Source organism: Pteropus alecto, unplaced genomic scaffold, assembly GCF_000325575.1.
Source record: "Pteropus alecto unplaced genomic scaffold, ASM32557v1 scaffold76, whole genome shotgun sequence".
NCBI lineage: Eukaryota > Metazoa > Chordata > Mammalia > Chiroptera > Pteropodidae > Pteropus > Pteropus alecto.
The window spans coordinates 16,977,073-16,992,254 of NW_006443138.1; the positions used below are offsets into that span (position 1 = coordinate 16,977,073).

Below are 15,182 nucleotides of genomic sequence, written 5' to 3' on the forward strand. Positions count from 1 at the left end.
ATTCCTGCTCCTCACCTACGGGAAACTGCTGGCTCTAACAGTGAGTAACTACCTGCCTCACCCTTTAGAAATTGGTTTTCTCCATGCAGATTGAGGTAGATGTGGTTTGAGGTACTGGTTTGAAACCAGTTAACTCAGGCTGTTAGAATGTATTGGTGACAATACTAAGTTAGAACCCTGTATAGAAAATATGGAAACATATATTCCTTTGGCTATATGGTTTGCCTTAGATAAAATGTGCTATGTCGTGGTCCTTGTTGTAACTTAATGAAAACATATTAATGGTGAACCCCAATATGATTACATAATGAATGTGTTATAATAACAATATCTATATAAAGATTATGTTCTGTAAGCCAATGTTAACTCTGAATTGGCTATAATATAGAACTAAGTCCGATTTTTTCCAAAGAGCCAAACTTTACATGTGTGTTGATCAGTGTTACCTGCAATTCCTTTTAATTGAAATCATCACAAAGAGAAGTGGAGCCATCATTTGGCCACTCATGTGAAAAGCACTCCTGGAGGCCATAGTTCCATGAAAATGGTTCTCATGAAGCGTAAGAAATTGCTGTTATTGTACCATTGTGACTTTCAAAATTGTAATTCCCTGTGTTTCAAAGTATTATTAATGTTTTTGTTTTATGCAATAGAGGATCGTCCCAAATACGTAAATTTTCTGGATTCACTCAGCTAATAAGTAGTAGACTAGCCTTCAGTCCTAATCGAGTCTATTACCTATATTATGTCAGTTATGCCACCTAATCTCTCTCCAATATTAATAAAAATAATACTAGAAAAACATAGAGAAAATGGTCAGGGAAGTGATTTTTAATTGAATTCATAGAAAGGTATCTTATAATTATTTAAAAGTGATAACATTTAATATCTCACAGAAGGTAGATTAAACACTTAAAGTTATTATGTATCCATGCTAAGATACCACTAAAATACTATTAAAGAAATTCTGATTAGGTAATCAGAAAATTTCTCACTAAAAAATATCTAGATATGCTTAATAAAATATAACCCATATGCTTTTAATGCATAGCTGAACTCAAAAAGTAGTAAGAGAATTTCCCAGAAGCTAGAAATGAAGCAGTAATTAAACACCAGAACAGCAAACAGTAGGCCAAACCTGTAGCTGATTTGGGATAGTTTACCAGTTATGACAAACAATGAGAAGGGAGTTTTTGTTTGTTTGTTTGCTTTTGTTCTTGCCGGAATAAGAGACAAAGCCTTTGGATCAGGGGAAGGCCAGGAATTACATTCCAAATAAAGCAGGGAAATTCATACCCTTAGTGAAAGGATAATATATACTAAGTTTGCACACTGGTACAAGAAAGCAGCTTGAAGGATTGTCTGTCTCAACATGGGACCTGAATGGAGAATGAATAAAGTCTCTGTTGGGAATTTGTCACTACCTTCCTTCCCCCACCAGCCTTTGGGTTTTGAATTTACTTTGTTTTCATGACCAGAGAATTCCTAAGCTGAGAATTTCAATAGAAATCAGTCCACTAAGAGATTTTGCTGAAGAGATTACAGTATATGTCCTTCAAAAAAAAAAAACAAACAAAAAACAAAAAACAAAAAACAATTAAATCTAGAAAGAATTACTGAGTGAGTACAGAAAGAAGGGCGAACAAAGAAATGGTGATCATGTGGGTAAATCAGAGTAAACTGAATAAAATATTGACAAATAACATCACAGGAACAATTAAAATAGGAGAAGTGATGATTTTTAACCTGATTTTTGGAAGTCAAAAAGTGTAAGGACATATTACAACTGATTTTTCAGAGCTGGCTTTGGGATGGAATAACAATGAAAAAAAAATGTGATATACTCAAAAAGAAAGCTAGGGAAACTCAAGACTTGGAGGTAGCTGGCAGAGACAAGAGTGAGTTATGGAGCATAGTTATGATATATGTAGGGAACAGTCAGGTCTCACCTCCATGTACACAACCAGGTACTCACTCATCTCTGAGTCGGGGGAAGGAAGCTCATTGTGGTGGAGCAGTTGAGTAAGAGGGGTCCAGGACTCGGGAACAGCTTGCACAATTGAAGATGGCCAGCAAAGGGACTGAAAAGAATTGAGTGAACGTCTTCCAGCGGAGTGCTCAGATTCTCACTACCCTCCTACCACATGCAGACCACCAGCAGCACAAAGTTTATACTCCCCCAGCAATTCCACCCCACACCCACCTGCCAAGAAATTTAAAATTTTCTTCCTAGAGAAACTGATCATTGTAAGAAAGAGATCTCCACATACCTACATTTGGAGATGGCCCTATAAATGACTAGCTCCCGAACCAGACACATAAAAGTGAATTGTCCAGTCGTTAGAAAGCACACCTGTGCCTAAGAAACATCATTCAGCTTTTATTAACTTCCTCTTAAATATCAATAGGCAACCAAGGATCGTCAATCACATTAGAAAGCTTCAGAAGTAAAAGATTGGAACTGAATCAAATTATTAGGCGTAGGACACTGGAAGAAAGAGAGGAAAAAAATTTTTTTTAAATCCTTAGAAAGAGATGGTAACATTTTCTGGAATAGGTTGTCATTAAAACATAAGTAATGAAAAATGAGAAAGAGCTTTCAGAAATTAAAAATATGGTGGCATACAATATTCATTAGAAGGATAGGAGAATAACAGTGAAGAAATGTTTCCATATAAAAGCAAAAGGATAAGAAAATAAAAAGAAATAAGAAATTATGAAATAAATATGGGCCCAACAGACAAAGAATAGAGAAAGGGAAAGGAGATCATTACTCAGAGTTGAAGGAGACAAGTTGCTATTTCTGCCATTTATAAGATCAGCATGTCGAATTTAATCCATTGGAAAAAATTATTTTACCTATGAAAGCCATTTCCATTCTTATTCTGATAGTATGATAATTCACGTAGCTCCACACCAGAATAGAATTCACAATATACCTCTTGCCCCAACTGCTATCTTTGAGATGTTAAGAATTTCAAATGGAAACATTTTGAATTAAGTTGGTAAATGACATCTTCAAAAACTATCTATAAAAGGTTCAGTTGCCTGATTTTTTTTTAAAAAAAGAAAAGTCCATTTAGAAAAGAAAAACACTGAAAGCTTAAATGTATTTAATTCTGAATATACGTAGAGCATGACACTACTTTGGACATAAAACTATATGTTCTTTTTCTTGTCCTTCTTTTCAAGCCTGAATATTTTAAGTTTCCTATACCAAAAATATGATTTTATAGGCTGCTTAAAAAAAAAAAAAAAGATTCAGAAGTTGTAATTCACTGAAACATATGGAAGGGAAGGAAAGACTTGTGTATTACAATCCAAATTTTAATTCCCCCACACCAACAAAACTTTTATAGTTTCCGATTTGCTGATTAGATGAAATACAAACCCATTCATGGACTGGCTTAAACTCACAGTGCCAAAAACCTCACAACCATCATTAACAGTTTCTTTTTGAATTATGAGATTGGCAAATTTCTGATACCAATAGGTAGCTTTTATCTAATTTTGGGTTTCTTGGCCTGCTTGCATGCCATAGACTTAACATGGAATTGGCAAGGTGAAAAATGCCACACATTTGGACTTCTGAATGCTTTAAATATAAGATATTATAAAATGGAATTGGCTATTAGTCCCATGGGAAGAGGTATAGCAATGGAGTGGTGTTTTTATTGTTTTGTCTAAACCGACCAAAGGCAAATATGTAAAAATGACATCAAACTATATTGGACCTAGACCATAGAGTAAGATTTCATATAAAAATGATATTTTTATAAGACAAATAAGAAAAAGATAAAATTATGGGTGCTTGTATTACAGCCAATAGAATGATTCACTCAGTATATTTTTTGTACAAATTTTTTAAAAGAATTTTTGTAGTATTTACAGTATTTAAAAAAGTTCAAAATGATTTAGCATTTCTCAGAATGTTTTGAAAATTTCATAGATCAAATCTTTTTATTTCTCTACCAAAAATATTCTTTTTCTCTTTCTGCCCTCTCAAATTTTATTTCCTCTGTGAAGTCTTGCCTGAGTCTTTCAAGCAGTTATTTTTTTTTTCTTTCTAGGTACTTTCATAGCATGGTCTCAGTATCTCTGTAATAGTGCTTCCCACATCTAATGGCAGAAATAAATCTATGTCTGCTTTTTGACCCTAGATTTGGGACAGGAATTAAGTCTTATCTTTTTGTCTCTTCAGGATATGGCATTTCACTCTCTTGGTAACTATCCCTATGCCTTCCTTGTGCATTTCTGTTTTTAAGTTATTTATGGGTTAGATACATGACATTTTAATATTTTTGTTTCCTTAGCCTGATTCTCAACCTGATTTAAGTTATTTATGGGCTGGATACATGACATTTTAATATTTTTGTTTCCTTAGCCTAATTACCTTTATTTGGTCAATACATGTATTGAGACTTATTACTCTATGATAGGAATCGTTCTAATTTCCAATGATATGTACTGAATAAATGAATGAGTGGCATGATTGTGAAGTGTACACAAGGTAATCTTCTAAGACCCTAGAAGGGGAGGTGGGCACAAGAGGGGTGTTCATCTTTAGAGCGCTTGTGCTTGACATTTGTTATTTCATGAATCTTTACAATGAGTCTTATCCTCTTTTTATAAAATGAAGAAACTGAACTTTAAAGATTTAAGGCACACACCCCCAAAGTAACGTAGCTACTAAATAGTAGAATTGGATACAACATCCAGGTTTTCTGAATTGAACATCATTAATTTTCACTCTATATTAAATAATCTTAGGTGTGAAGTTTTTTTTCTTTTGTTATACGTGATAGGAGATTCTAAAAGTCAGCCAGTACTTCCTCCCTTCCCCCTTTTTACAAATTAATTTTAAATGTTACCTCTAATACTAGTTTAGTTTGAGTGGTTAAACACATTTTTATTATTAAGCATCATAGGTAATGAACTTATGATTTCTTAGGCACTTTTAGATCCTACATTATAACAAGAATACAAATTTCTCAGGGTATTCTAGAGAATAGTTCTTCATTAGGGTCACTAGTAGCCTCCATGTTTAAATATAGTTGAGCCTGGGTGACATCTCTTTAAAGTATACTGAACTTTCACACCAATGTCATGTCTAGTTAAAATGCTACACACAAGCACTCTTTAAAATTGTGATTTATTTCTTTTTGAACTTTGTTACCTATGGCTAGTGCCATGAATTTAAAATTGGGCATGCATTAAGAGAGAAAGGAAAGAATCACATTTCATTTATAACGGTATTTCAGATGATTTTATAGTTTTTTCTAAAGCTGTGCATGTTTTATAATTACTTGTGCATCCTTACTTCGACTTTTTTTTTCTTTTTTTGTCTTTTTTTCTTTTCGTCTTGTTCAGTTTATTTAAGCCATATATTCTGCGGTTTTTGTGAGCCAGTAAAATTAATATTCACTAAAATTGTAGTAGAAGTTACTTGGCTGTTAGCTTATTTTACTACCAGATTTAGTTTAGTAAGAGAGAAGGAAGGATATGGGAGATTCTGAAAGTAATTTTTGATATAGAAACCCTTTATTTTGGCTACTGTAGGGAAGCACTAAGCCAGATTTCTGTGTCTAGCCAAAGTTAATTGGGCTACACAAAATTCCAGTTGTCAAAGTTCTTAAAGTCCGATAGAAAAGTTCCATACCCCAGGCTAGAACAGTGTCTGTGCAGTCTCTCTGGAGTGGTGTGCTGTTTGTTTTCTTGGATCTTTTGTAGTAATTATTACTATTCAAAACTGATATTATTTTATAATCTTGGTCCCCTTTAGAGCAGAATTCTTTGCATGTTGACTAACAGGTTGTTTCATTGCAGTAACTGCACTGCAATGTTTAGATTAGAGGGGGAGGGAAACAAAATATTTTTCCTGTGACTCTTACTGCATGATTGTTATGGATATGTCCAATTCAAGTTGCAAAATTTATTCCGTAAAAAGAGGAATAATGTCATATTTATTATGTTACTGAAACATTGGATGAAATATAAGGGAAAGTTTAATTCAATACTGTATTCAGCTAAGCATTTTATATGAAGTCGCCTCATCTAAACTTTATGATATAGCATTCTTGAGGCAATATAGTTATCATTGTATTATCTATACTCTGAAGCATAATGGATCCGATAGTTAATTTTTTTAGAAACCAGCCCCTCATTCCAAAATACAGATTTTGTTATCTAGAATCAATCTTATAATTACTCTACTTGTTGCCACCAAATAACACAGTATCCAAATATCTCCAAAATATCCTAGGCTTTTATTTTTGTTTTTGTATGTCTATCAGTAGAAGTCATTGTTAGTTCCTTTGGCCAGAGATTCTCAGGAATAATAAAAATTAAAATACTCAAATTCTCAGGCATTAAAGGTTACCTGAAATAATTCTAGTTGCTTTATACCTACATACACATGCAGCTGTGTTTGAAAAGAAATGTTAACTTTTATTAAGGGGTAAATAGGATTATATTGCTTTTAAACTAACTTGCATTTCATTGTTGTTATTTTAAGTGTTTGGTTTCTGTATTTGATCTGTAGTTATCATTTAATGCAATTTAAATAGTCCAGCAGGCTCAGGCCCTCCTAATTCTCCAGTAATCTGATACCCTATATTATTAGATGGATGTAGATAGAGAAGAAGAATTTAAATACAGTTTGGCTTTCTTGCAGGACTAAAAAAAACCAGTCCTTTGTGAAAACCTGTATTTGATACACATTTGCTGAGTCTGAATTTTGCCTCGTGCTCTATAATAAACAGTGGTGATACAAAGACTGACAAGGTATTTCCTTGGCCTCAAGAAGGCCTCAGCACATTCTATTTAGGAGAAATTCATACCAAGAACCATTGATAGTTTGCTTCAGTTGTGGGCTGCCATGCTTTGTGACTGGTGGAAATGGCTTCTGTTTCAGAAAGAACGATTATGTAAGTACCATAATTTTATTTCCTTACTCTTTCCTTTTTATTATCGATATACGATCTCATACAAACTGGCAGGCACTTTCCCTCACTTCACAGTGCTTTAATTTGTTATAAGCCCTGTTGATGCATTACACTATAGGACTTAAGTTCATGACTTCCAGTTTGATGTCCTTTCTACCACATCATGCTGACTCTCCTGCCATGTAATAAAGCATGAAAATATTTTAATGTAAGCTCAATTAAACTCTACTTTTAATTTGTTTTATACTTTCCTAGCTTGATCATTTTTTTTTTTCAGAAAGGAGAAAATTTGAGTATCTTTCCTTATTAAAACAGCATGCTGGTCTAAGTATGTTTACTTTTAGGAAAGGTAGCATAGACAACATACATATTCAAAAGCAAATATATTTAACTTTTACAAAAAGAGGTCACCTTTTTTTCCCCTGTAGCATCTGGAGATGGATACACACACACACACACACACACACACACACACACACATCTGTTTTTCTGTAAGCTATACTATTTAAGTTGTTCTCTAGCCTTTCAGAACATGCATATACTGTGCCTCGTATACACAAATGCCTAACTTCAAAATGCATACAGATTTATTTATAAAACAATCTTCATTCAGTTTTTAGATTTTCTTTTAATGCAGTTCTGAAGTGAAAAGATAATTCTGTGTATATCATTAAATTCATAGGTAGTTGTAAAAAGGATTTAGGTATCTATCAGAAGTAACAAGGGAATAATAATAGTGAAGTGTAAAATTGAATTTTTCATTTAAACATGCCATATGTATGGTATATGGTATATAGTTTCTCTCATATTTTAGTTTTGAAGGAAATACGGCTTTCTAGATTGAAAGGGAGTTCGGGGTTGGAGGCCTGAGTGAAGCGACCACTGACCTTTACCTGGTAAACACTTAACTGATAGAATGTTGAGTTGGAGCCAGAGCACTTGAGCACTTACCTGCCTGGAAATTTATATCTTCTCACAATGGAAAACATAATTCTTTTGAAGGGCTTAAAATTGCAGGTATAATTGAGGCTCATTTCTGATGTGTAATTGAGGTTCTTTGTCAAAAGTGACAGAATGAGGTGCATTTTTGAGCCTACACTGTAATTCAGTGTACACTGTAATAACAATGGGTGGACAACAGCAACACGAGGATTCACACATAGGTAGGACCCTTTGGCCAGTTTGACATTAGCATATGGCATTAGGTTTAAGATTGGCATTGACCTTGTAGAAAGCCATGCATTATAATGTTATATAATGGAGAAACAGGTAGCATAGTTAGATGTGATAGTCACTCTGGGAAATTTTTGTCTCTGAGAAATGGAGTGTGAAGACTTCACTCCCAAATAGTTTGCTTATTTCTTATTTCTTGGGATGAAATAGCAATAGCTAGAAGAAAAACAGAATTTACATCTGCTTGAATCAGAAATTTACTCATTTTAAGCAGCAAATTACTGATCAGGAGCCTCTGGTCTTATATTTGCATACCTAAAAGAGATTATTACCTCAGCAGAGGTACAAGATTAAGTGGAAATTCATTGCTTTGGCTTAAGATAGTTTCCTAAGGTTGTCTATTTTCATCTTTTTCACCTAAGGTGCATGTTCTCCACATGAGGTAATTATCTTACCCACTCCATTTCCACTTATGTGGAAGAGGGGCGTCTTTGCTGGAATACTCTCACCCTCCCATTTAGCAATTTGAGTCAGAACAGATATTTTAAAAAATTTTTATCTTATGAATTTGCTACCGTTACAAATTATTTCAAGCATTTAGAAAAAGAGTGTTGCAACAGAAACCCATGCATTTTTAATTCAGACATAACAAAGGTGAACATTTTGTGGCATTTACATTAGATTTTGAAGAAATTAGTTTTTTAAATAAACTGTTTGTTCTAGAAAAGTTTTTGATTACAGAATTGTTGCGAAGTTAGTACCGATAGCTTCAGTATGCCCTATACCTAGTTTCCTCTATTATTAACATTATACGTTAGTGTGGTACATTTGTCACAATCAAAGAGCCAATATCAATATATTGTTATTAAATCAAGTCCGTATTTTATTCAGGTATCTTCAGTTTTTCCCTGTTGTCCTTTCATCACTCCAGGATCCCATCTGGATACCACATGTCATTTAGTTGTCTTGTCACCTTAGGCTCTGTTTGACTATGACGGTTTCTCAGGCTTATCTTATTTTTGATGACCTTAACAGTTTTTGAGGAGTATTGGTCGTGTGTATGGTAGAATATTCTCCAGTTGGTGTTTGGCTGATGGTTAGTCAGATTAGACTGAGATTTTGGGTTTTGAGGAGGAAGATCATAGAGATAGTGTCATTCTCATCACATTAATGTAAGTGATATACTATCAATATGACTTACCACTATTTGTAACTCAGAGGACCTGACTTGGGGTCATATTTTGTGACATTTCTCCAGTATAAAGACACTTTTTTCCCTCCTTTCCACTCTGGAAAGAAGCCACTATGTACAATCTACACTTATGTAGTGGGAGTTATGCTCCCTCTCCTTGAGGGCAGAGTATCTATATAAATTATTTGGAATTCTGCATAGAGATTCGTCTTTTCTTTCTAATTATTTATTTAAAATGTTATGTGTATTAGCATGGGCTCAGGGACATTTATTTTATACATTGGGCTATAATATATTACTACTATTTATTTTGTCACTCAAATTGGTTTTATTGCCTAGCTTTGACCAATGGGCATGCTTTCATAGGCTTCTATGTCCCTTTGTCATACCTCCAACAGTGTGTGTGCGTGTGTGTGTGTGTGTGTGTGTGTGTGTGTGTTTTCCTTTAGGAGGTCTCTTACATTCTGTCACTAGAACATACTGTAGGCTATATAGTTTCTGCCTAAGTCCTAGAATCAGACATATTTCTAAGGAGACCTAGATGCTTTTATTGGAAAATAGTTTGGAAACCAACATGCGGTTTTAGGTGTACATAGTGCTACTGAAGTGTTGTTTTTAGGTTCTCTCTAGAGGAAAAAATCTGTATCAACTAGAGGTCTGTTCATATGTACAATTTCTTTTGCCTTTTGTCTTACAGACTCTGTCATTTCCAAACTTAGATACACAAGCACCTTATTCCCCATATTTCCAAACATGCTGCTGCCGTGGCTTAGAATATTTTTTCCCTATCTCTCCACTTGGCAACATCTGACCCATCCATTTAGCCTCATCTTTAACATTCTCTTTCATCAAATAGTTACTGATTGCTCCAGGCAGTGTTAGTGCTTCTCTTCTAGGTTCATATTGCATATGAATACTATATGATAGCTGAATACTTCATATTACTATTGTTTGTTTTTTTAGACAGTGAGAATAGGGACCCAGTTTCTTCATTACATTACTAGCTTGGTGCTTAGCACATAGTTATTTAATAAATATTTATTGATTGAATTTAAGTGAAATGACTCTGAAGCAGATTGGCTCATTTCACATATAGTTTTCTGTCCAAGCATTTCACTGACATATCACTACATTTCTTCACTGATTTAACTAGACCGAGAGCTATTTTAGGGTATAAGCTTGGTCTAATTCATTATTTTAGATGCTGAAGGTGGGTCTTGTACAGCAATAACTATTTGTTGAACAAATAAATTATTTTGATGTTGCATGGTGAAAGGAAAGGGTGAAAGAAATAAAAAATAAAAGTTTGAAAGGATAAATGGCAAAGGTGATTGTTTACATAAGTAGTTACACAGAAAGGAGAAGATGATGTTTTAACTAGGTTAAAGTAAGTAAAAAATCAAGTAGAGATGAGAAAGCAGACTGAGATGAGACTTAGAGTTTTCATCTGGTAAATGGATAAGTTTGGGTTGAAGAATATAACACAATGACTCGGCATTAAAAGAACAAACAAATAGAACCCTAAACTAACTGTCTTTCATCATTCAACTCCCTGACTAGAACTGGAATTGGGCTAACGTTACTCCAAATGATAAAGGTAATATATTCCCATTGTAGAAAATTTGGAAAATGCAGAAGAAATTCCAATAATCTTGCCTCTCAGTGATAACCACTATTAACATATAGAATTTTCCTGAGTGTGTATATTTTTGGTAATAAAATAGGATTTTTTTTTAAGTAAGTAAAAAACATGAGAACTTACATTTTTTGTTTTATTCTATTGGTTAAAAATGTCAAAATTTCTCAGCATTAAAAAGAGATTGAGAGTGAATGTAAAGGGTCAGATAGTTGGATAATAACATTTTGGCATATAAAATATTTTCTTTGTCTCAAAAAAAAAGATATTGTAATCCTATAACTATAGAAATCCTGCTCATTATTGAAAGATAGGAATAAAAAACACAAAACTGAATATATTCCTTTATTTTTTCCTCATTTGATGACATATTAAGGTATGATCTTCTAGCTATCTGTTTTGCTCTGATAGCTTTGGCATGTAATCTCAGAAGAGCACCTAATATAAATCATTCATTTCAGAGGGAATTTGTAGCATTTCATGAATAGCAGTAGTAATGATAATAAATGTGTTCTGACAAGTATAACAGAATACAGATAATACTGTTATTTTATTAAGCGTGATGTATGGCAGCCAGGAACACTATTATCTTTTATAGAAATTATCATAATATTTATATATTTTACTTGAATCACTTTGATGTTGCATGGTGAAAAGAATCATTTTATATATTTTACTTAAATCACTTTGATATATAAATTTGATAGGATGGAGGACAATATGAAATATTTTCTATAGAAATCAATAAGGTTGAATTTACACAGATAAGGATTATAGAAGAATCAAGCTTTTCTTTTTACAGTTTTGCAATAGTTTTGAAGAAGGCATTTGTGATCTTAGAAAGCATTAACTTTCAATTAGCACAGTATTGTTTACTCGACTATAAACAAACAACTACTGTGCTAAAAGACATTTGAGAAATTTTTACTTGGAATTCTGAGGAATATTTTTTTCTTAATGACATTGTAGATATTCGGGTATTTTTGAAATGAATTGATTAGTAGTATTGTTGTAAGCCACCCAAATCTATAGCAGTCATTATCCCTGAAAGAATGAATTTGTTCTACTGTATAAAATCTTTCTTAAAATAATATGATTTATTTCAGGTGACTTGTTTTAGGCACATAGCTTAGTCTCACACTTTTCTCACTTCATTTGATCATTAATCTAGTTAGTCTGGCAACACCAAAACTTACCTTTTCTACTGTTTCTTGTTTATCCTTCGGTACAGAAACTATCTGTTGGAAATGATGTCTTCTCTGGGTATTTTCTGTACTTCGTTTTTTTCTCCATTGCCTATCCAGTATTTCTCATTTTATTATTATATTTTTAAAAATAAAGAAATATTAACATGGTCATCTATAGCCCTGTTGGCAAAGAATTGTGGAATATGACGAATATGAGTATTTGTACCATGATTAAATAGAGTTTTGCTTCTGTGAAATACCAAGTATCTGAATATTTCAATATTGAGAGTCAACTATAATTCTCTACTTTTTACTCTGAGATTGGTAGCAGTATGACCCATGCTATTTCAGCCTGGACTTGTAAAATTTTACCAACATTTCAAAGAGAAAAGAGACCTTTTGAGTTTTGGTATTCTCCCTGATTTCTCTTCAATTTCTCTGATTCTCAAAGGCAAATTTTGCCTATAGTAATCTAAGATGTTGCAGAACAAGAGACATTTTATTTGATAACTAAGCTCTTTTGGATCACAGAGTTCTTCATATGGGTGTGTTATAAGAATGCCATTTTAAATAAATGAAACATAATCATCTATTTCCATGACTTACCTGTGGGTAAATGGATTTAGTTAAAATGTCTAGTTAAGATGACAACTGACTTTTTTTTTGTAAGTGCTCATAATGTCTTGCTGTGTTATGCTTTTAAAATATATGTTTACCTCATTTAATTCTATTAAGATTTTGGATGGTAGCTACTTTGTCCCTGTTACACAAACATCATAATAGCTAACATAATAGCACTTACTGTATATTACTCACTGTTTTAAGAGCTTTATGTGTACTGTTTCAGGTATAAACTTTGTCAGGTGGTATTCTTTCTATCCCTGTAAAGTATTCCAGAGACATTAAACAACTTGCTCAAGTAGCCTAGCTATTTTAGGGGTTGTTCTTGAGGAGATAGTCAAACTCAGATCTGTCTGATAACAAGGCTGAGTTCTTCCCTCTACGTCAATGCTTCTCTTTTTATAACACATCTATGCTTATTTTAAAATGAAAACTGTTTCAACTGATTTAGTAATTCAGTAGCGTATATTTTCCCCCAAGTCTTCAAAGTGCCATGTTCATGTTTTTCATGGCATGACACCATATACCCCCAAAGTGTATGTGCATTCCATTTGGAGAAGTTGAATAAGTCAGTATGTTTCTTCTAAAGCCTGCTCTGTTTGTTTAGCAGTCGCACAAGTAATGGTGTCAAGTTGACTCCACTGCCCTCTTGTATACCTCCGCATTACTTCAGTAAAAATACTTCTATGATTGGGAGTGTCAGTTCAGTCCCTCTTGGATTTCACAGATAAATCTGCCAACTCAGGTGTCAATTAAACTGTAGACTATGATGAAGACGGTTCAGGAGGTTGATGTTTAGTGAGTTCTGTGCACGTTTATAGCACATTTTTCCTACCAAGGTCAACAGGATGTGAGATGTTGACAGTGATAATTTAGCCCTGAGCTGAACTACTATTAAATTGTCTGTCTAAAGGCAAACTAGTGCAGACTTTCTATTCTCCATCTCCATGTCATCTCTCTACTCATGTTTTTCCTATTAGCGGTCCACAGTTTCTCGTGATATTACACGTTTTCTTTTACTGCAAGAAAGAAAGAGAATTTTATTTTGTAATAGTGCCAAAACTTATGTGTGTATGCTTCAACTAGCATGCTGTACTGCTACGATTTGGGAACGATCCAGTTCAGCGATATGCTTGTCATATGCATTTATGCATACAAACTTGTTCTTCTGGTAATGTGCCAACTCCTGACCATTTGCTCTGTGTGTGTGTGTGTGTGTGTGTGTGTGTGTGTGTGTGTGTATGTGTGTGTTTTACCCTACGTACTTAAAGGTTCCTGTAATTTTATATGTACTACCTCTGGTCACTTCACACTCTAGAAGTGAAAGTGATTTTAGGTGCTTACTAAACACTACTATTTTCAATAAATTTTCCTTTTTCGTAAGTCACATAAAATTATTCATAGAAGGTGGCTCAAGAATCATTGCCTGACAGAAAGTTGAAATTCAGTAACTTTAGTTGTTAAATAACCTTATTTTTGTCAAATAGATGTATTTTGAGTGGGTACCAAGTTAACTTTTGTAAGCTGTTGGTCCCTTTAATGATGTTAAAATGAGGGAAAAATTTTTTCATTAGACTGATTTTCTAAATAATTTTCTCAATTTGGATTTCATAAGGGTAACTTTTAGTCATTAGCACTTGGACTTATTAGATAGTTGCCTTGATGCCTGACCTGACTCATTCAGGCCAAATAGATGATTTGGTGTCTGTTTTTTCCTTCTGTACTGTGCATGTCTAACAAGAGCCCTTTTAAGTATTATCTTACAGTTGGTAAGGGCCTAACCTACTGAGTCACCACCGTATTATTCAGTCTATAAGAGCAGGAGTCATTTCATTTTATCTTCAACTATCCGGTGGCTGGCACAATGCTAGGTATATGGTAGGTACTCTCTGAATACGTGATGAGGAATAGATGAGTGGATGCATGAGTATTTGGGTGGACCTCTACTCTGTAAAGCTTACCATTTAGTAGCAAAATGATTCTTGGTATTGAACTTGTGGACCAAGACTAATAATCTAATAAACAGTATAAACTGCGAAGCCAGACTACTTTTGTTTGAATCCAAGCTCTGCCAAATCAAACTTTTGTACCTTGGGCAAGGCACTTAACCTCACTGTGCCTCAGTTTTTTATTTTGTAAAAAGGGTAATAATAGTATCTCAGGTGTGTTTTTTACTTTGTAAAATGGGTAATAATAGTATCTCAGGTGTGTTATGAGGATTTAATGTGGCAATACACATTAAGTGCTTGAATGATGCCTAGCACATGGTAATCTGCTCCATAATGTTTCTGTTCTTATATAACCTATAAAGAGAAAGTAAAATTTCAGTGTGCTAGGACCACAGACTTGAAAAATGTGTTTTGGGAAGCAGAGAAGATGAATGGAAACTTAATTATGCTTGACAAAGATCCCATGGTCTTGTGCTGTGA

At 33.7% G+C, this 15,182-nt stretch overlaps 1 protein-coding gene across 1 annotated transcript in view; it reads left to right on the forward strand.

Moving 5' to 3' along the window:
* TMTC2 (transmembrane and tetratricopeptide repeat containing 2) overlaps positions 1 to 15,182 on the forward strand; it is a 351,862-nt gene that overhangs the window by 249,778 nt on the left and 86,902 nt on the right. The window contains exon 9 of the mRNA XM_015598571.2: positions 9 to 40. Coding sequence (XP_015454057.1) covers positions 9 to 40 — 32 coding nt within the window. The remainder of the gene's footprint in view (positions 1 to 8; positions 41 to 15,182) is intronic.